Consider the following 20,461-nt stretch of genomic DNA (forward strand, 5'->3'; position numbering starts at 1 on the left):
CAATATGCAGCCATTTAAGTAGAAAGACATGCCTGCATGTGGGAGAAGTATGAGATTTGAAAGGGTGTAAGCTGCTCTACGTCTGCCCAGATACACTCTTGGTAAGAGTCAAAGATTATGTATCTGGTGATCCCAGGAGGATGAAGCATTTTGGGTTATCTAAGACTGAAGGACCAACAGACATGCACAGAATATACAATAGCTTTAAAGTCATACCACCTCAATTTCCAGCTCTCTATCAGCACAAAAGTAATTCTGGACACAAACAGGTTTTCAACCCAGATGTGTATGCAATAAAGCACAAGATAATGGCATTAAGTAATTACTTTCAAAGTTGGACCATGACTGTACCTGTCTTGAGAAGGGATTTTGCACGCTCTAACTGCCATGCCCAATACCTGACCTCACACACAAGTGAAACATCAGGGAACTGCTAGCACGCTATACCTTTCATGTACTTTAATATTCAGGTGATTACACAGCTTGACGATGTACTGTGCATAATGTTCCACCAGGGTCATGTCATATCCCGATGTACAAATATTCACAGTCCCGTACTCGTAGTCAGTACCAGCCTTCATATGTTTGTCCACCATCTTATCCCTCCTCTTCTTTACCTGTAAAGAGTCACAGATTTGATATACATAAGGTTACAACGTTTGAACAGCTATTTGAAGCACTTCCCTGACCTACAATGGTACAATCCCTAACAAACCTGGAAAGCAAAGTCTTCTCGGCCATATTGGTTCTACAGAAAATTGGATCCACTGTTAGGCATGAACCGTTTATAGCACCAAGAGAGGAATTATGCAAGAAAAATGAGGTTTGTGCCTTTGGCCACGCTCTGGCCACAAGAATTCCCCTTCCCTTGGGAGCGGTGGACCCTCTCCTGGCTGGGATACATTCAAGGACCCCCTTCCTTCACTGGACTAAGACATGAGTCCATATAAGTTTCTTTTCTCTTCTCTAGTCACATCTTTTCCTTGTTTTACATCTCATGTAAATGATACACAAATAAAATTCTCTTTGCTTTGCCTTATGGGTCCCGCTCAAACCAGCCTTCCCTCCCCTGTATAAAGAGTTTAGATATGTGTATGAAAGGCTGTGTGTGTTAACATTAAAATTTTAAATCGAATACGATATGAAATCAATAATCAGTGTATAGTACCTGTCCACTTTTTATTTTGTTGTTATTAAGCCTACAATATGATTGTTGTAGTTATCTGGGTCTTGCCATGGCTGAGTAAGTAGAACAGCCACTTACTCAGACAAGGCCTGACAAGCCAACTGTAATAATCATGATGCTAGCTGAGGAACCCTAAGAAAACAAATCTACAATACATTTTTTTTTCCAATTCTTTATTCATTTTTTCATCTTACATCAAGTGTACAATATTACAGCAATTAAATTATTCACATCACTTGAAATTCTTTTCTATTATCATCTTAAATACATAAATTAACCCCCCCACCCTCCCTTTCCACAAATATTGTAAATCAAGCATATCATACATGTGTTATATTCAAAAATATTAATTTAACCAATAATATAACTATATACCCCCCCCTTTCCCATTATTATAATTATACTTTTAGTGTAAAAATCAATGGCCCCCAAATCTTTTTTAAATTGTTATAAATTAAAGGATCACGTGATGCTGTGAGCTGAACGGCTGTGTGCTTGTTCGGCTCTGGAGCCCTGCACATCTATAAACAGCAATTAACGCACAGACGCGGGTTATTTTGGCTCCCACAACCGGCGGAACGGGTGAACATTACATGGACAGGTTTTTGGCACACTCACCCGCCGCCATGACAACTAAATCGGCGAAAAAGGATCGTGAAAAAGCGCGGCCCGGCGATGACAAGATGGCGGCCGCGCCGCGTGCAGACGCATCGGCGGCAATTTTTTTCACCTGAAACGCTATCGGAACTGCAACGGGTGATAATACAAGCGCTGGAGCCGCGCATGGAATCGATCTCCACTCAGCTGACCAAGTTAGAGAATTTATTGGAGGATAATGCTAAGCGCGTGACAGACCTGGAGACGAGAGTGTCGGCGGTGGAGGACGGGGCACTAGCAATGGACGCTACAGTGACAACTCTGACAACACAGCTCCGTTCCTGCCATGATAAACTTGAGGACCTAGAAAATAGGTCTCGTCGAGGGAACCTGCGATTTATAGGCCTCCCGGAGACTATATCAGACACTGTACTCCTCTCGGTGGTGGAATCCTGGCTGGCCAGCGAGCTCCCAATGCCATCCTCTTTAGGCCCGGCCCGCTTTGAGCGGGTGCACCGCGTGGGCCCCCGAGCAGGAACAGACCAAAGACCAAGAGTAGTCATTGGCAAACTTCATAATTATAGACATAAGGTGGAGCTGCTGCGTGCCTTTAGAGCTAAAAGAGAATCTTAGCAATATGAATCCTCGCCGGTGCGCATAGGGCAAGATTACTCTGCAGCGCTTACTGAAAAGCGTAAAGTCTTTCATCCTCTCTGCTCTAAACTTGTGGAACAAAAGAAACGCTTTATGTTTCTCTATCCTGCAGTTTTGAAAATTTATCACAATGGAAAGTGGCATGTATTTGACTCTGCGGATCTAGCGGGAGAGTTTATTAATCGCCCTGAAACTCCACCTGGAACTGTCTGATTACAATGTACTTTATTCATGTAAAAACCAGTGATGGGAGTTTATAACAATTGATTGAATGTTGCTTACTGTTTGTGCATCTTGATAGGCATATTTCAAGAGGGCAGGGCTCTGATAGCCTCTGCGATGTGATCTGCTAACCTAAGGCCTGGTGGGTTTTGGGTTAGTGCAAGAACCAGATGGGTAGGGGATTGGAGAGAGGGTGGGAAGGGGGGGGATAGCTAGGATAGGGTTGAAAGGGAGGGGGGGAGTTAGATTTTGGGAGAATTGTATACTACTGTGAGCTTCTTTCTGGTGCAGTTCCTGGGTGCTTTTCCCATACATTTCCATTGCTGAAAATATTGGTGTGCTTGTTGTGGGGTTCTCTCTGGTATAGCTGGGAGCCGGGGGGACCTATTCTGAGACACTGGACATGGTATCATTTTCGGGTATATTCATGATTCCTCAGCCTTTTCGTATCCTATCTTGGAATGTGGGTGGTATTACTTCCCCAGTGAAGCGTAGTAAAATTCTTCAGCGTCTTCAACATCACAAAGCAGATCTGGCATGTCTTCAGGAGACCAGGCTTTCGGATCTTGAACACGCTAAGCTCTTAAGAAGTTGGGTGGGACAGGTTTTCTATACATCATCTACAACCAAAAAAGCTGGAGTGGTGCTGCTAGTCAGAAAGGGGTTCCCGGGGAAGGTGGAACAACTTTACCGGGACACATTGGGGAGGACATTACTTTGTAGGGTCACCATGTCAGGATCATTATTTACTTTACTAATGATATACGCTCCCAACCAATATAACCATTCCTTTTTTAAGTCCCTGGTGGGGGCCGGCCTGCGCGATCCTGCTAATCCCCTGATACTGATGGGCGACCTTAACCAGGTGCTGGATCCTACTATGGATAGAACGGGCCCGGGGCCTTCCCAGTCCTGTGGTCCAACTAAGGGAATACCTTACTTGTGTGACACATTAGACTTAATTGACCCTTGGCGAGTGATGCATCCCACAGAACGTGACTATACACATCAGTCCTGGGCACACCACACGTTTTCTCGAATAGATTACATCCTGACCTCTTCCGCATTCTTACCTAAAATACAGACTTCACTGTCCAATATGGATTGACGTCTTGGGAGACACAGACTTTGGGTCTGGTGGGACCTGGAGGTTTCCGTCTTACTTATTTAACAATTTGAACTTTAAGAAATATCTCACACAGAAATGGGATGACTATGTGACCTTCAACTCACAGCATCAGGACAGACCATTACTGTTTTGGGAGGCGGCTAAATCTGTACTTCGGGGGGACATCATATCTTACGTCAGTGCACATAGACACCGGATCTCCCGGGGCATTTTACAGTTAGAGCGTGAATACCAACGTCATAAACGTGCCCACATTGCGCACCCTACACAGAAATCTCAGGAGGCCCTGACGGCGGCGCAGGTTGCATTGAACACCTTATTACATGAACGCACTCAACATTACTTACATTACTGTAAATATAAATTTTTCAGATATGGCAATAGAGCAGGGCGCTTGTTGGCTAATTTGACTAAACCTCGTCGCCCAAACCGCTACATTTCTCGGATCCTACTGGGTTCGGGTAAGGAATTAACTTCCACCCCTGAGATTGCAGATAGCTTTTTACAGCATTGTAGGGACTTTTACGCATCTAGGGACGGTCGGGGAGGACCTGAGGTGGAGGACTATTTGATGGATGCAGGGGTCCCTAGATTGTCATCCCCAGATAGAACCTTTTTGAATCGCCCCATTCAGGGTAAGGAGATGCAGTTAGCTATTAAACAGCTTAAAGGGGGCACCTCACCTGGCCCAGATGGATTTTCCCCAGAGTTCTACAAACTTCTTAATCCTTCCCTCTGTGGTCCTCTGGAGGCATACTATAATGCGGCACTAGAGGGTGGATCCCTTCCCTTAGGGGCTAATCAGGCCTTTATTACTTTAATACCTAAACCGGGCAAACCGGAGACAGACCTAGAATCATACAGGCCTATCTCACTAATTAATGTCGACATCAAAATTTTAGATAAAATATTAGCTAACAGATTATCCACTTTACTGCCGAACATGATAGTGCCAGAACAAGTGGGATTCGTACAAAATCGTCACTCGGTCACCAACGTTCGCAGGTTACTTGCTGCATTACAGCGCACTAAGGACTCTGGCACACAGGGGATATTGGTGGGACTAGATGCTGCTAAGGCATTTGACCAGGTTAATTGGACATACTTGTTCCAAGTGCTTACTTATATGGGTTTTGATGGGTGGTTCCTCAATATGCTAAATCTGCTTTATACTGACCCTACAGCCAGTGTTTTGGTAAATGGTACCCGTTCTCCCATATTCAAGATAGAGCGTGGCACGCGTCAAGGCAGCCCGCTTTCCCCCTTGCTCTTCTTATTGTACTTAGACCCCTTACTGCGCACCATCCAGCGGGACGATGTCTTGCAGGGCATGCCTGAGGGGGATTCCCAACTACGAGTATTGGCTTACGCTGATGATATCTTATTAACTCTAGGATCTCCGGATGCCTCTCTTCCCAGGGCCTTAGACATAATAGACGAATTTAGTATGTACTCAGGTATGAAATTGAATAAATCTAAATCTTTGGTATTGCCCTTGACTCCGGAGGTGCGAACGCACTGGCGGGGTACTTTTCCTTTAGTATGGGCGACAGGGCATATTATATATCTGGGTATATTGATTTCTGCAGATCCTGCACAATTATATTCCCTAAATATAGATCCATTGATTTTAACAACGGTTCAAAAATTGGAGAATTGGCGGGTCTATCCACTATCTCTACTGGGTAAAATAACATTGTATAACATGGTGTTGGTGCCTCAATGACTTTATGTATTCCAAATGATCCCTGTGTTACTTTCTGCTCGTCACGATAAACTGATTGGGAAGAGTTTACAGAGGTTTTTGTGGAATGGGAGGAGGGCTCGATTATCCTTGTCTCATCTGGCCCGCCCTCGGGATCGAGGTGGATTTGGGCTCCGCAATCTTAAGTTACTGTCTTGGGCGTGTCAGATGAGACATCTGAATGATTGGTTTCGAGGCACTGGACATTTCTCCGCCCCTGAACCTGAACTTTTACTTTGTGCACCTTATCACTTTAGTTATCTGCTTCATATCTCTACATTACCGAAGCGGACATCATCAGCACGGGACCTTTTTCTCATGCCTTTGAGATGTCTATGGAGGACACTGTGTCATTAACTTCGGCTCTCATTCCAGGTGACACCTTACTTACCTTTGCGGGGCAACGGAGCATTCAGAGCGGGCCTGGACTTGGAGTCCTCAGGGGTGTGGACTTCAAGATCTAACCAATACCTGTTTCAGGTGGTCCATTCTTCGGGTTCCTTGAAAACATTTGAGGAGCTCCGGCGCGACCATGGCTGGAGGTCTACTGACTGGCTTTCCTACCTTCAGCTATCTTCATACGTGAATTCCTTACCGCGAGCCTCCCTCACTGATTGTTGTATGGAGTCCATCTCTGAAGCGTTGAGTCTCTCGGCCCAGGTACCGATTCCACTGCGATTCCACCATCGTCATCTTCAGGAACAATTGGGGGAACCTTCTTATGACACTATTGCATTACGATGGACTCAGGACTTTCCTTGTGAGGTGACTGCTTCTATGATCCGCAGGGGGTCACTTTGGGCGGTCCGGGTGACCCACAATGTACTTTTGTTTGAACTCAATTACAAATTTCTTCACCGGCTCCACAGATCTACTTCCTACCAGTTTCGTGCTAAAATGTGCACGTCAGACCAATGTCTTAAGTGTCTCCATTCACCATCCACTTTGGGTCACCAATTTTGGTCCTGTGCTAGGATCTCAGCGTTTTGGCATCAGCTAAACTTACATGTTCAACTCATGTGGACTTACAATTTTACTCTAGCTCCGATTATGCTATTTACATTGGAAAGTATTCCTCTGTCTGCACCGAAGGGATTTCAAAGTTTTCTGTCCAAGGCGGTCTTGTTGGGGAAAAAGGCGATCTTGCTTTGTTGGATAACTGCTGATTCTCCGACCCTCTCTCGATGGCGCACGCTCATGATTCACCAAGCTTCTATGGAGCGACTTGGTTTCTCTTCATTGGACTCTGCACAGGGACGGTCATTTTGCACATGTTGGTTACCTTTTTGTGACACATTGACACCTAGAACACGTAGTCATATACTGAATGTTTAATGTATTTCTGGGAACTGCATCGGATTGTGCTGTGTATTTTGTTTTGGTTAGGGATTGGGAATGGGGATGGGAGGGTGGGATGTTGGGAGGGTGACATATTTGGTACATGGTGAAGTTATGATGGATCTTGGTATTCAAACTGTATTGTTGTACACCGTGGCTTTTTGTGAGCTTGTAATTCTTTTCTGAAAATTTAATAAAATATATTTGTGAAATTATTATAAATTCCCTTTTTGTATGGCAGTATTCTTTGATTCACGTTAGAGCAGGGGTGTCAAAGTCCCTCCTCGAGGACCGCAATCGTTGGGTTTTCAGGATTTCCCCAATGAAAATGCATGAGATCTATTAGCATACAATGAAAGCAGTGCATGCAAATAGATCTCATGCATATTCATTGGGGAAATCCTGAAAACCCGACTGGATTGCGGCCCTCGAGGAGGGACTTTGACACCCCTGCGTTAGAGAATGACACTGGGACAAATTTTCCCCGTCCCATTCCTGCAAGCTCCGTCCTCATCTGCACAAGCCTCAAACACTTTAATATCATAAGTGTTCAAGGCTCGTACGGTTAAGGCAGAGCTTACAAGAATGGGGCAGGGACAGGGATCGCAACAAAACTCATGGGGACGGGAAAATTGAGTTTCTGCGGGGACGGGGACAAATTTGTCCCCTCTCATTCTCTACTTTACGTCTCTCAACACCTGCTTTAGACCATTCAGAAACTCAAATCCTCTCAGATATCCAAGGCCCTCATCCACGTTAGACCAGGTTAATGTGTTATATGAGAGTTAATCAAGTGTGTATTTATAAGTTCATATGATTTTATCTAATACACTTGCTGTAATATGCAAAAATTAATAAAGAATAAAAAAAAAAAAAAAAGACCAGGTTAACTCAGGTTTTTAATGAGTTTCTTGCAGAACATTATTTTAGCACATCTTCTATTTATAAGATTTAATATATTTAACAGTGGAATGAATTCTGCCTGCATTCTAGGCCCTGCATCCTTTATAACTCACTTAACCAGACAATCTAGACAGCCAGCAATGACAAAACATAACACTGGGAAAAAAAAGATCTGGATTTTTCACAGTTGCAAATAAAATTATAAATGGTTGCAACTGAAGCAGGCTATTCAGGCAGGGTTCCCTGAATGGAAATCTCTTAATAATCAATTTAGTTTAGATTTCCTATGCTTTCAGGCAGACTTCTTGGGTCACCAAGCTGCGGAGTGGTATAAATTATTATCTGGCTATATAAATAAGAAACCAAAAACTGGACTTAGAGATATTTGGAGCATTGAGATTAAGCATCAAATGAATGCATCTCAGTGGCCACGTATTTGGTCCTGGAGGTTGAAGTGTACAATGTCTGCTTCTATGAGGCAAACATGGTTTTTCCTGTTCGTTTACAAAAATTGGACTGCTCTATGTCTAATAGATGTTGGCATTGTAACCTTGATGCTGGAACTTTAGGTCACTTGTTGTTTTATTGTCCATTCATTAAAAATTTTTGGATCTCTATTTGGGATCAAATAAATCATTTAATGGAAAATTATGTAGCATTATCATACGACACAATTTTATTTGGCATGCTGATGAGAGCTAAGCCTCAAATATCTGCTAATAATAATAAGCTTTTGATGATATTGACAGGAGTTGCCATTCAACAAATAACGTATAACTGGAAAGATTGTACAAGGTTGAATTATTGTTTCTGGTGGAATTCAGTATGTCATGTGTTTAAAATGGAAAGAGCGTTGGCAGTTCAAAAAAGTTACTATAATAAATTTAAGGATATGTGGGGGCCATTTTTAAATTATTCTAATGAATAATTTACACTTTTCCCAACTTTAATTCTTACATGTGGATCGGGGGGGTTGGATTTCTATTAATAATATATATGAATGATAAGATAATATATTCATGTGGTATATTTTTTGTTGTATATGGAAGTGGGAGGGGATGGGGGTTATATCTTTTTGTTGGTAGATTTTCAAGTGGTATTGTATTCTAATTGTTTGATATTTACTGTACACTTGTTGTGAATTATAAAATGAATAAATAATTTTAAAAAAAAGATCTCCAGGAGGCAGAGATACCTACCGTCTCTGGGGGCAGTAAATGTTGATACTTGCCAATACCATGGGAGGGCTTGGATCTGTGCTGCCTCTTACAGTCCAGCAAAATACTACCTTGAAAACAAAACATTCAGAAAATGACATAAGAAATTCAGAGCCTTTGAGACTACAGAACTAGCAGTCAGGATCTCACACAGTTTGCATATAATGCTACTTTTTCAGAACCAATAAGCAGGACACAAAGGCCCGGAACAATGGCAAATCTGTGTGTGCATCTCCTCTCCTTGCTACAACTCTATACTTAAACTATGAGCCCACTAAGGAAGAGTTAGGGAGGCATCCCTCTACCTACGGCCGCCATCTCCGTCATGTGGCCTTTCACTCACAGCCTTTGTATTGCATTGTGTATTATTTAAAGATCTCACATCCGCAGTTCTAAAAGCACACACAAAGCAGAATCAGACAGAAACAAGTGAATCACTTTCCTATGACTACTTATCATCTCTTTTTTTTTTAATTCTTTATTTATTTTTGAAACTTACAATAAGTGTATCAAGCAAATTAAAACATTTTTAACTGAGATACAACACTTAATATTCTGCAATAATCCAGTTTAGAACTTATCTCCCCCCTCCCCCCTAATCAATAACAATCTTTGAACACAGAAAAACATATAATAGTCTTCATCCCCATATTCCTTACATATATACAAAGACCAAAATGTACCCCCCTTCCCCAACCTTATCATTTCTATAGCGCTACCAGATGCACACAGCGCTAAGCATTAAACACACAATAGACGACAATCTAATTATAGCCAACAGGACTAAAAGGGTGTGTTCCTATCTGTCCTGTCAAGTATCTCCCTTCTATGTTTCTGTCCCTTCCTCCATATTCTACATCTGCCCTCTCAGTGACTTTATCCTCCCCTATATTCCTTATTTCTGCTCTGTCCTGCATTTCAACTCCAAATTCATATCCCTTTCCCGGTGATCAGCATCCTCCCACCCGTGTCCAACATTGTCCTTTTCTGTCTGTATTCCTTCTCTGTCTAGCCCAGCTCTTTGGTGTCCCTATGCTCCCCTCCAAGCCCAACACTTTTATGTCTCCCTGTTTCTCCTCTCTGTTCCCTTCCTCTCACACCCTCTACCCCCTCCCTTCCTCTCCTCCAGTCTTTCTCCATTCATTCTACTAATCCCCCTTCCTGTCACTGCTGGTCCAGCATCTATTCCTGTCCCTCCAACTCCTGAGTCCAGCACCACTTCCTATCTGTCCTCCTGATCTAGCAGAGCGGCACTTCTTGCACCTGTCCATCCCTGGGTCCAGCACTGCTTTTCCTCTCCACCCTCCTTTCCCAGTGTCAGCATCTCTCCCCTATTCTTCACCCTCCTCTTCCAGGTTCCAATGTCTCGCCCTCTCCCACCCTCCCCCCTTGCAGTCCATTTAACTTTTCCTTGTAGCTCTCCATCCCTGGGTCCAGCACTGCTCTCCCCTGCGCTTCTCAGTTCCAGCATCTCTCCCCCCTTTCTTCCCCCTCCCTTCCAGGTACCAATATGTTTGTCTCTCTCTCACCCTCCCTCCTTGTGATCTAACTTTTTTTTTCATCACCACGATAGCGACACTACATCCACTACAGCTCCTTCCTTGTTCCAGCATCCTTCCCCTTTCCCTCCTCCCCTCCGAGTTCCATCGTTTGTCCCTTTCTCTCCCTTTTTACAGTCCATATCATCAGATGCACCAAGTTCAGTATGGCCCCACCCCACGTGATCCGTTATCAACTTTAATATCTTATAGACTAGATAAGAAAGCTAACTTTAATATCTTATAGACTAGATAAGAAAGCTATCAGAGCAGTGTACAAATTCAAACTAAAAGCTAAACACACAAATCATGTTCCACATGGCAAAACAAATTCCCATGTGGAACAAGGCCTGTAAATCTTTAATAGACGAAATAGCTCCATTAGTAACAAGGAAAATTTCTTCAAAAAAATTAAGAAACCCTTGGTTTAACGCTTCTCTTGGTTTACTCAAACAACAACTGCGTTCATTGGAACGCAAATGGCGTTCAAATCCTACCCAGGAAAACCTAAACAATTATAAAAACTACTCACATCATTATCGACAATCTATTAATAGCACTAAGAAAAAATTTTACACTAAAAAAATTTCTCAGACTAATAATTCATCTACTTTGTTCAGAATTCTCAAACAATTAACAGTTTTCAAAAATGATAAAATAAGCTCAACTGACGAATCTCCAACAGCTCAAGCATTAGCAAATTATTTTCAAGAAAAAATTATTTCAATTAGATCAAAAATCATTGCTAAAACAACTAATGTTTCTAATTTAACTAATCTTACTAACGTTAATAACTTATCTTATCTTGCTGAAATTGATAATTTAACAACTAAGTCTCAGAAATTTCACACTACTCTATCTAATTTTATCCTTCCATCATTAAAAACTATTGAAAATATATTACACTGTATCAACATAAAAGGCTCAAAAACAGAACCTATTCCTCCTTTTTTTTTCAAACAACATTTTACAGTCTTCGGTCCATACATTCTCTCAATTATTCATAACTGTTTGTCTTCTGCTAATATTCCATCAGACTGGAAACATTCCATAATAACCCCAATCATTAAGGATCCAAAAAACAAGATAGACAATTGCTCCAACTATCGCCCAATTGCTAATTTACCATTTTTATCAAAAATAACGGAAAAAATTGTGTTTCAACAACTGGCAGATTTCGTCGAAAAAACGCACACTCTTCACCCCAACCAAACAGGGTTTCGTACAAATCATTCTACAGAATATTCGCTACTCGGTCTCACAACATCTATAAACTACTATTTGGATCATCACAAATCCGTTTTATTAATTTCTTTAGATCTTGCTGCAGCATTCGATATCATTGATCATCATCTCTTACTGGAACGTCTTTTTTCTATCGGAGTAGTAGATCAAGCTCTTGAGTGGTTTCGTTCTTACTTTTCTGATAGAACTTCATCAGTACATTATAAGAATTTAGAATCTAAATCCTATCATTCAAAATTTGGCATACCACAAGGCTCTATTTTATCTCCCTTACTATTTAATATCTACTTAGCCCCGCTGTTGACTCTCTGTCAATCAATAGGATTTACGGTGTACGCTTATGCCGACGACTTACAATTACTGCACCCCGTTAATCCGAATAATCAAACCGAGATTCAGGCAATTAACCAAAAATTAAGTAAAGTCCACGAATGGTTAAACGCAAACAAACTTTCTTTAAACATTCTAAAAACAAATACTCTTCTGTTCGTCGGAAAAGAGGGAGATCAATTAATAACTCCAGTCATGATAGAAAATATTCCTCTTCCGTTAATCTCAACTTCAAAAATATTAGGTGTTTTAATTGACAATAAGCTAACATTCCGTCCACAAATAAGTGCAATAGTAAAAAGTTGTTATTATAAATTGAGAATGATAAGATCACTGGCTCCTCTTTTAGATACTAATTCCCTTAACATTTTGATTCATTCACTAGTAATTTCAAAAATGGATTATTGTAACTCTCTACTAAACGGTATCTATCACAAAGATTTAAAACGCTTGCAGCTTGTTCAAAATACGGCCATTAAAATAATCTCGGGAGCAAAAAAATATGACCATGTTACCCCGTTGCTCCAAAAGGCCCACTGGTTACCAGTTTCACACAGGGTAACTTACAAAATCGCTCTTTTGGCATTTAAAACAATGCAGACCAACTCACCAGCTTTCATAGATAGACTTCTGATCCCATACGACCCCCCAAGAACTCTAAGATCCATCTCTCAATATAACCTTCATATTCCCTCTTTAAAAATCATTGGTACACGTCGCACCACTACGTTTTCTGTTACAGCCCCTACAATCTGGAACACTCTGCCTTTGTATATAAAAATGGAAAAAAACTTAAAAACTTTTAAAAGCAATTTAAAGTGCTTTCTTTTTAACGACGCTTTTAATTGAACCACTTCTTCTTAACTATTAATCTTTTACTGTTCCCCTGGTCCTAAGTGTTTTTCCCTTAAATGTTCCTCACTTTTCTATTACAAGTGTATTTCTTCCCACTTATCCTTATGTTTCTATGGCAAATAGGTCAACATTTACCCAGTTTGTACGGTCTGTATTCCTGTAGTTTACTATAGGAAAGTATGTTTAATCGTCATTTTTGTGAAATGTTAATACTTTTTACTCTGTACAACGCTTTGAAGTATCGAAAAGGCGTTTAATCAAAAATTGAATAAACTATAAACTATAAACAAATACATAAAACCATTGTTCATACAGCTTACCTGCTGAACAGAAGGGAGGACTCCTTAATGCGGTTAACCTAAAAATAAAAGGTTTTGAAACTGTAATTCACTGCTTTTTCTTCAAGTGGCAACTCTGCAGGAAATAAACAGTGCAATAGGCTGCGTTATCACCCTCAAAGTTTGCAGGCGCTATGCAGTAGCAGATTCTTAACAAGCTTTTGATGATATTGACAGGAGTTGCCATCCAACAAATAACATATCATTGGAAGGATTGTAAAAGACTGAATTATTGTTTCTGGTGGAATTCAGTTTGTCACGTGTATAAAATGGAAAGAACGTTGGCAGTTCAAAAAGGTTACTATAATAAATTTAAGGATGTGTGGGGACCATTATTAAAGTATTATAATGAATAATTTACACTTTTCCCAATTTTAATACTCATGTGGATTTGGGGTGGGGAGGGGGATTCTTGGTTTTCCACTAATAATATATTTATGAATGGCATAAGATATTATTTTCATGTGGTATATTTTAGTTGTATATGAATTTGGGAGGGGGGTGGGGGTTAAATCTTCTTGTTGTATGATATTGTAGATTTTCAAGTGATGTTGTACTATAATTGTTTGATATTTACTGTACACTTGATGTAAGTTATAAAATGAATAAAGAAATTAAAAAAACAAAAAAACCCCAAGAATCTATAATGGCGTCTCACAAACTTTATGAGCCTCACACAACACACTAAACTGACAGCCACGGCTTGAGGGCACCCAGAAGTGTGTGGATGTCACCGCGATGATGCCATGAACATGTGTGACATCATCACGTTGATGTCTGCATATGCGCAGAGGCCATCCAGACGGGGCCCTGAGCCACCAGTGGGGGGGGTGTTGAAAAAGAAGAGGCACGGAGAGGAGGAGAGACACCAGGGAGTAGAAGCGCTGGCAGAATGCCTACAGGATGTGCCTCTCGCTGTGAGAGGCACGTCTTGTAGGCAGTCTGCCAGCGCTGGAGCCTCTCCTCCTCGGCGTCTCGCGGCACACCTAAAATCTCGTGCAGCATACAGTTTGCAATACACTGATCTACAAACATAGCAACAAGAGTATACCAGTTAGATTACAAAAGTTAAACAGCTCTATGTCTAATAGATGCTGACATTGTAATCTTGTAGCAGGGACTCTAGATCACTTATTATTCTATTGTCCATTTAGCTTGGCCTTTTGGAAATCAATATGGGGCCAAATAAATTGTTTATTGGAAAATACTGTGGCATTATCGTATGATACAGTTCTATTTGGTATGTCAATAAGAGCAAAGAGCCAACATAACAGGCTTCTATTGATTATGATCGGGGTCGCCATACAACATATCACAAGTAATTGGAAAAATTGCAGCAGACTCAATTACGGTTTTTGATGGAATTCGTTATGTCACATTTATAAAATAGAAAGAACAATAGCCATACAAAAAGGGAATTATAAGAAATTTAAAGAGATTTGGGGGCCATTGACAAATTATTGTAATGAATAGATACCATTTTTCCATTATAAGTACATTGCAAATGAGGGGGTGGGAGGAGGGTGGAATTCTGAATTTTTATTAAATATTTAGATCAATAGGAAAGAAAATTTTATATGATATATGTGATTACATAGGTTATGGGAGGGAGGGGGTTAAATTTTATGACTTAATGTTGAATATGATAGAAATTCAAGGGTTGTAATCAATCTCAAATGTTATTTATTGATACACTTTTTTTTTTTTTAAAGTATAACAGCTAAATTCTATAAATTGTGCTAAAAAATGAATGCTGGAAACGGCTGGTGCTAAGTGCAATTTGACAGAGTATGCATCCTTTATCAAATCAAACACTGATTCCACACTGGTCTTTAACACCTGCTGAAGCCAAATATAAATGCTGGTGCCTAAGTTGGGTATGCTGACCCATAATTCAGTAAAGTGCCCCTAACACACTCATCCTCCCTTTTAAGATACATCCTATGAGATACAGGCACCCAGCGTTATACAACAGCGCACAGTCATATGCATGCTCCAATCCTAATCAGAGCCAATTATTGATGGTTAAAAGCTCATTAGCCAAGTTATGCATGCATCTCAGGAATGTGCCCAAAATAGAATCTGGCGAGTGGCGGGAGGGGGGGGGGGAGGATCAAAGCCTACCTTAATATAACCAAAATAAAGGAGTATCTAAGTTGAAATCAGTATAGCTACACAATCCATGTCCTGCATGGGAAAACAATCTAGGTGTTATTGTAGACAATATGTTGAAATTCTCTGTTCCATGTGGAGTGGCAGCCAAGAGAGCAAATCGAATGTTTATGAGAATTATCAATGTCACATCTCTGCTTTGCTCTCCCACTTTTTAACACACACAGGATCTCATGCAGGGATAATAAAGTATTTGTCTCCCTTTACTGTCTTCCAGCAAGAAGAGAGAGTTTTTAAAAACGGTTGGTTAAATGATTATCCTTTCTAAATACAATTTTGGCATTCTAAAGCTTAAAACCCAGGTACGTGACCTTTAATTGGGGGGTCACATATGACACTTTTATACATGGAATATATTTTCCTCTTTTTAATCTCGGATCAATAGAACAGAGAAAGTACAAAATATCTGTGCCATGAGTACAGTTTACTCCTCTTATAACTGAAATGCCAGAGCAGGCTGACCAAATTCTCTATGAGTGAGGCGCTGAAGGCAGGGCATCAGACTTTTCTATGCTAGAAAGTTGTGGGCGATGTACAAAAGGAGGGGGGGACATTGGATGCTCTACCATAAGAAATGTTAAGGAACTGAACCAAGGCTATTCAACAAGTTATACATTATAATAGTAGTTTGGTCTATATCTTTATATCAGTGGTCTCAAACTTAAACTCTTTCCAGGGCCATATTTTGGATTTGTAAGTATTTGGAGAGCCTCAGAAAAAAATAGTTAATGTCTTATTAAAGAAATGACTCTTTATAATTTATAAATCTTTCCTTTTGGCTAAGTCTTAATAATAATATTGTCATTTATAGCTAAAGAGATATATGATCAAGAAACTGTTTTATTTTACTTTTGTGATTATGATAAACATACCGAGAGCCTCCAAATAATACCTGGCGGGCCACATGTGGCCCCCGAGCCATGAGTTTGAGACCACCTCTGTATATGGAAGACAAAATAACCCTATATCTTTAGAAAACCAGCAATGACAATGTAAGTCTACAAACAACTCTTGGTAGAGGTGGTGGAGACAAAGACTGTCTGAATTCAAAAAAGCTTGGGACAGGCATGTGGGATCTCTTAGGGAGAGGAGGAGATAGTGGATGTTGTGGATGGGCAGACTGGATGGGCCATGATGAAGCAATTGCAGACGGTGCAGAATACAGCCCTGAGACTTGTCTATTTCCTAAAAATATATGACCATATCACAGAGGCATACCATGACTTGCACTGGCTTCCAATAGAAGCGAGAGTGCACTTCAAATTCTACTGCTTACTTTACAAGGCTCTCAACGGAGAAAGCCCAACCTACTGGAATAACCGACTAAATCAATCCTCCTCAACCAGACACAGAAGATCTCACTCACTATTCACTCATCCATCATCCAAAGATGTCAAACGAAAAAAACTTTAAGATAACCTAATAGCCTCCAAAGCAGCTAAACTGGACAGACAAATCACCACTCTGTTATCTTCGACTACAGACTACAAAGCCTTCAGAAGAGATATTAAAACCATACTCTTCAAAAAACACATAAAACCTATCTAGCACAACCAATCCCAACCCAATATCCAACACTCTATTTACTCTTAGATCTCTCTAATACTCTTCTATCTACCAAACGTTATCTAAAACCCATAATTTCACCCTATTCTTATCTCCTAAAGACCTCCACTTCCCTTTGGTAACTCTTTATCCAACATATATTACCTTAAAAATTCTATGTCATCGCTTATTCTATTCCTTCAAATTTTTAATGTAATTTTTGTTTTAGTTTGGATGTAATCTGCCTTGAACCGCAAGGTAATGGCGGAATATAAATCACTAATGTAATGTAACTTTATTTACGGTCTGGTGAATATGAATCTCATAATGATCTCATTGATATAAAAATCAAAAGGGAATTTTTTTAACATGGATTTCCTTTTCTAACATCACATACTTAGCTAAACTGCACTTTGTATGTTGCTTGAATATTTTTACAGCTGTAATTGTCTATCACTTATGTTTGACTCTTTCTGCCATACACCCCCTTCAGTGATAGAAGGCAGCAAATAAATCCCAATAAACAAGAAGTGCACAAGTGGAGGCAGAAGCAACCAACCATAATCACAGTTCAAGAATACATTTACAACTTGCAAATACTGTACATTTCTTGCTGTTTTGAAGGCATTTCCCGTCAAAGTCATACAGGTCCCATATTGTCCATCTTTCTTCAGACCTCTTACCTCGCTAGTGCTATAACCTGATTCAAGAGGGTTTCATTTCGCAAGCACAGCATCTGTATAGAACAAAACACATTATATAGTAGAATGTTTCAAACACAAACTAAAAAAAACACTTAAATGCAATTATTAAATTGCCATTTCAGAACCAAGTTAATTATGTGATCTAGTCATATTTTTTCTATCTAAGTCTAGTTAAACTGAAACCTATGATTTTCGATAGTCATACAATCGTTTTCATATTATCAAGATTAGATTTTTGCAATGTTTTATAGATTGAATTATCTTTTGCAAAGCCCATGCACTTCAAGTTATTCAAAATGCTGCAGTAAGGATTACTGGAGATGAAGGTAGCTATCAACATGTTACACCAGTTTTAAAACATCTGCACAGGTTACCGGCAACATTTTGAATCCCATATTATAGGCTGCCAAAATATTTTAAACAGATTGTGGAAATGTGTGTTTCAAGAAGATCATTGTGGGTTAACGCTGAAAAAAGGGGGTGGTGTCAGAATTTGGGGCACACACATCATTCTGTAACTATTAATGGCACATTTCCCACTGTAAGAATGCAACTTTGGAATGCTATTCTACATACGTTGTAGGGTTGTGTACATCTCAAACATTTACACTTCTTCCTCCATATTCGTGGTTTCAGCAATTGCAGTTTCGATTATTCGCAGTTTTTAGCTTGCTGGCTCCTTCCCCCAAATTACATCAGCTTGCATAGAGAAATCACCGATTCCCAGCACTTTCTTCACCGTGTTTTGCCTCTCCTTCAGGAACAGGCCAGGTCTCCCACCATGTTATTTACAGTTTCACCATATTCACAATGATTTTTAACAGAAAACAGCGAATAACATATGAAAGTTATTCGCGTTTTTTCTGTATTTGCGGGTCTGTTAATCCTCTATCACAGCGAATAGAGAGGGAGATGTGTAATAAAAGACATTTAAAACCATATGTATTTACACAGGGGTTTTTTTTTTTAGCTACTTAGGCAATTGCTTCTGAATTGGATATAGTGCAGTTTATGTGGCAGTGTTAATAGGGAGAGGTGCAACAGCTCTTTTATCATTTTAATGTATTTGCCTCTATTTTATGACGGATGAATCGCTTAGTTGTAGGCAGGTTATATGCAAGGAGGGGTGGGAGTTGATATATTGCTTTTTTTCCCGTGTGGGAATCAAACTCACAACCTCAGAGTGCTGAAGCAGCTGCTCTAACCACTAAGCCACGCTGCCCTATGATGAGCATGCGCATTACAATAAGCTAATAATGGCTGCTCTAACCACTAGCCTACGCTGGCCTGTGAAGCGCATGCGCATTGCAATAAGCTAGTAACGGCTGCTCTAACCACTAGCCTACGCTGGCCCGTGATGCGCATGCGCATTGCAATAAGCTAGTAAGGGCGGCCAGGATTTCAGCATTGGACCTTCTCTATATAGTCAAAGAATGAAGCTTCCTCGTCACAGCAGAGACTTCTGTCTGTCTGTCCACACGCCACCTCCGCTTCCCCCCCCCCCTCGCAGCCCGTCCTACCTTCAAACCTATCCTTGAGCTAGCCGGCGGACTGCCCCGGAACTTTTCCTTTTCAGGCGCCCCGCCCCTCTCTGACGCAACTTCCTGTTTCCAGCAGCGCGCGAGAGCTTGTCTGTGGGTTTTTTTTAACCTCCCAGAGAGGTGATGAGTTAGTGGTGCTACAGAGTATTCAAACTGAAATGTTTGGATGACAGTTGTTTAATTGTAACTATAAAATCAAACCCTTCTCTAATAACCAATAAATGAGACTTTCAAATCCACCAGAAAACCCATTTGCAATGGAAGGAGCAAATGCTGCTCCCATGGCTACTCCCAGTATTTGATGATAATGATTTCCTTTTTTGATCAATTTTTTTTCCCAAAGTAATGACAGTTCAACCAAAAATAAATTGGTGCCAGATGAGAGAGAGAGGATGATTCTCCAATTTGTCTTCTTAGTGACTTGCAGTATGCTTGCATATAATGAGCATATGTCCAATGTTACCAATAATACAGGTGCAGGGATGTCAGAGTCCCTCCTCGGCTGCAATCCAGTCGGGTTTTCAGGATTTCCCCAATAAATATGCATGAGATCTAGTAGCATACAAATAGATCTCATGCATACTCATTGAGGAAATCCTGAAAACCCGACTGGATTGCGGCCATCAAGGAGAGACTTTGACACCCCTGTTCTAGTGTAATAGGTGTCATTTCTGGACAGCAGGGTATTCTCCCCATGTTCACAAGCCATGCAGATGAAATCCGCTCCAGCCAGTGGCGAAGTAAGGGGGGAGGGCAGTCCAACCCAGACACCATCTTAGTGGGGGTGCTGGCACCTATCCTCTTGGGGAGAGGGGAAGGGCGGATCATTCCTGGTGCCATCATAGTGGGGGTGCTGGCCCCTGTCCTCTTGCTCCTTCCTGACCCCCCTGCCTTACATGCGTTCCCCTTCCCTTCCCTATACCTCTTCGATTTTCCTGGCACAAGCAGCAGCATGAACTTGCTGCCCGCGTTGGTGTCAGCTCTCTCTGACATCGCTTCTTGATCCTGCACATAGGAAGTGGCATCAGAGGGAGAGCTACTGATGCGCGCAGCAATTTTATGATGCTGGAAAAAAATAAATAAGTATGGGGGAAGGGAAGGGGTGCACACTTGTGTGTGTGGGGGGGGTGCCACGCCTCTCACTACACCACTGGTTTTAGCTTTTTAATATTTCCCCCTTCATTACAGGACTCTGTTACCCCT

At 40.9% G+C, this 20,461-nt stretch overlaps 1 protein-coding gene across 4 annotated transcripts in view; it reads right to left on the reverse strand.

Moving 5' to 3' along the window:
- Positions 1 to 19,340, reverse strand: part of MRPL48 (mitochondrial ribosomal protein L48) — a 42,562-nt gene extending 23,222 nt beyond the window's left edge. The window contains exons 1-5 of one of the 4 annotated variants that reach the window (XM_033947512.1): positions 19,238 to 19,340; positions 17,697 to 17,749; positions 13,279 to 13,316; positions 8,973 to 9,061; positions 448 to 617 (exon numbers count right to left, since the gene is read on the reverse strand). In XM_033947512.1, the coding sequence (XP_033803403.1) occupies positions 448 to 617; positions 8,973 to 9,061; positions 13,279 to 13,316; positions 17,697 to 17,749 (350 nt within the window). In that variant the 5' untranslated portion in view covers positions 19,238 to 19,340. Of the gene's footprint in view, positions 1 to 447; positions 618 to 8,972; positions 9,062 to 13,278; positions 13,317 to 17,618; positions 17,750 to 18,293; positions 18,346 to 19,130; positions 19,201 to 19,237 lie in introns of those variants that run through there. The other 3 variants (XM_033947513.1, XM_033947514.1, XM_033947515.1) reach the window with 3 other exon arrangements.
- Between the last annotated feature and the right edge of the window lie 1,121 nt (positions 19,341 to 20,461).

The sequence above is a fragment of the Geotrypetes seraphini genome, chromosome 6, assembly GCF_902459505.1.
Source record: "Geotrypetes seraphini chromosome 6, aGeoSer1.1, whole genome shotgun sequence".
Classification (NCBI taxonomy): domain Eukaryota; kingdom Metazoa; phylum Chordata; class Amphibia; order Gymnophiona; family Dermophiidae; genus Geotrypetes; species Geotrypetes seraphini.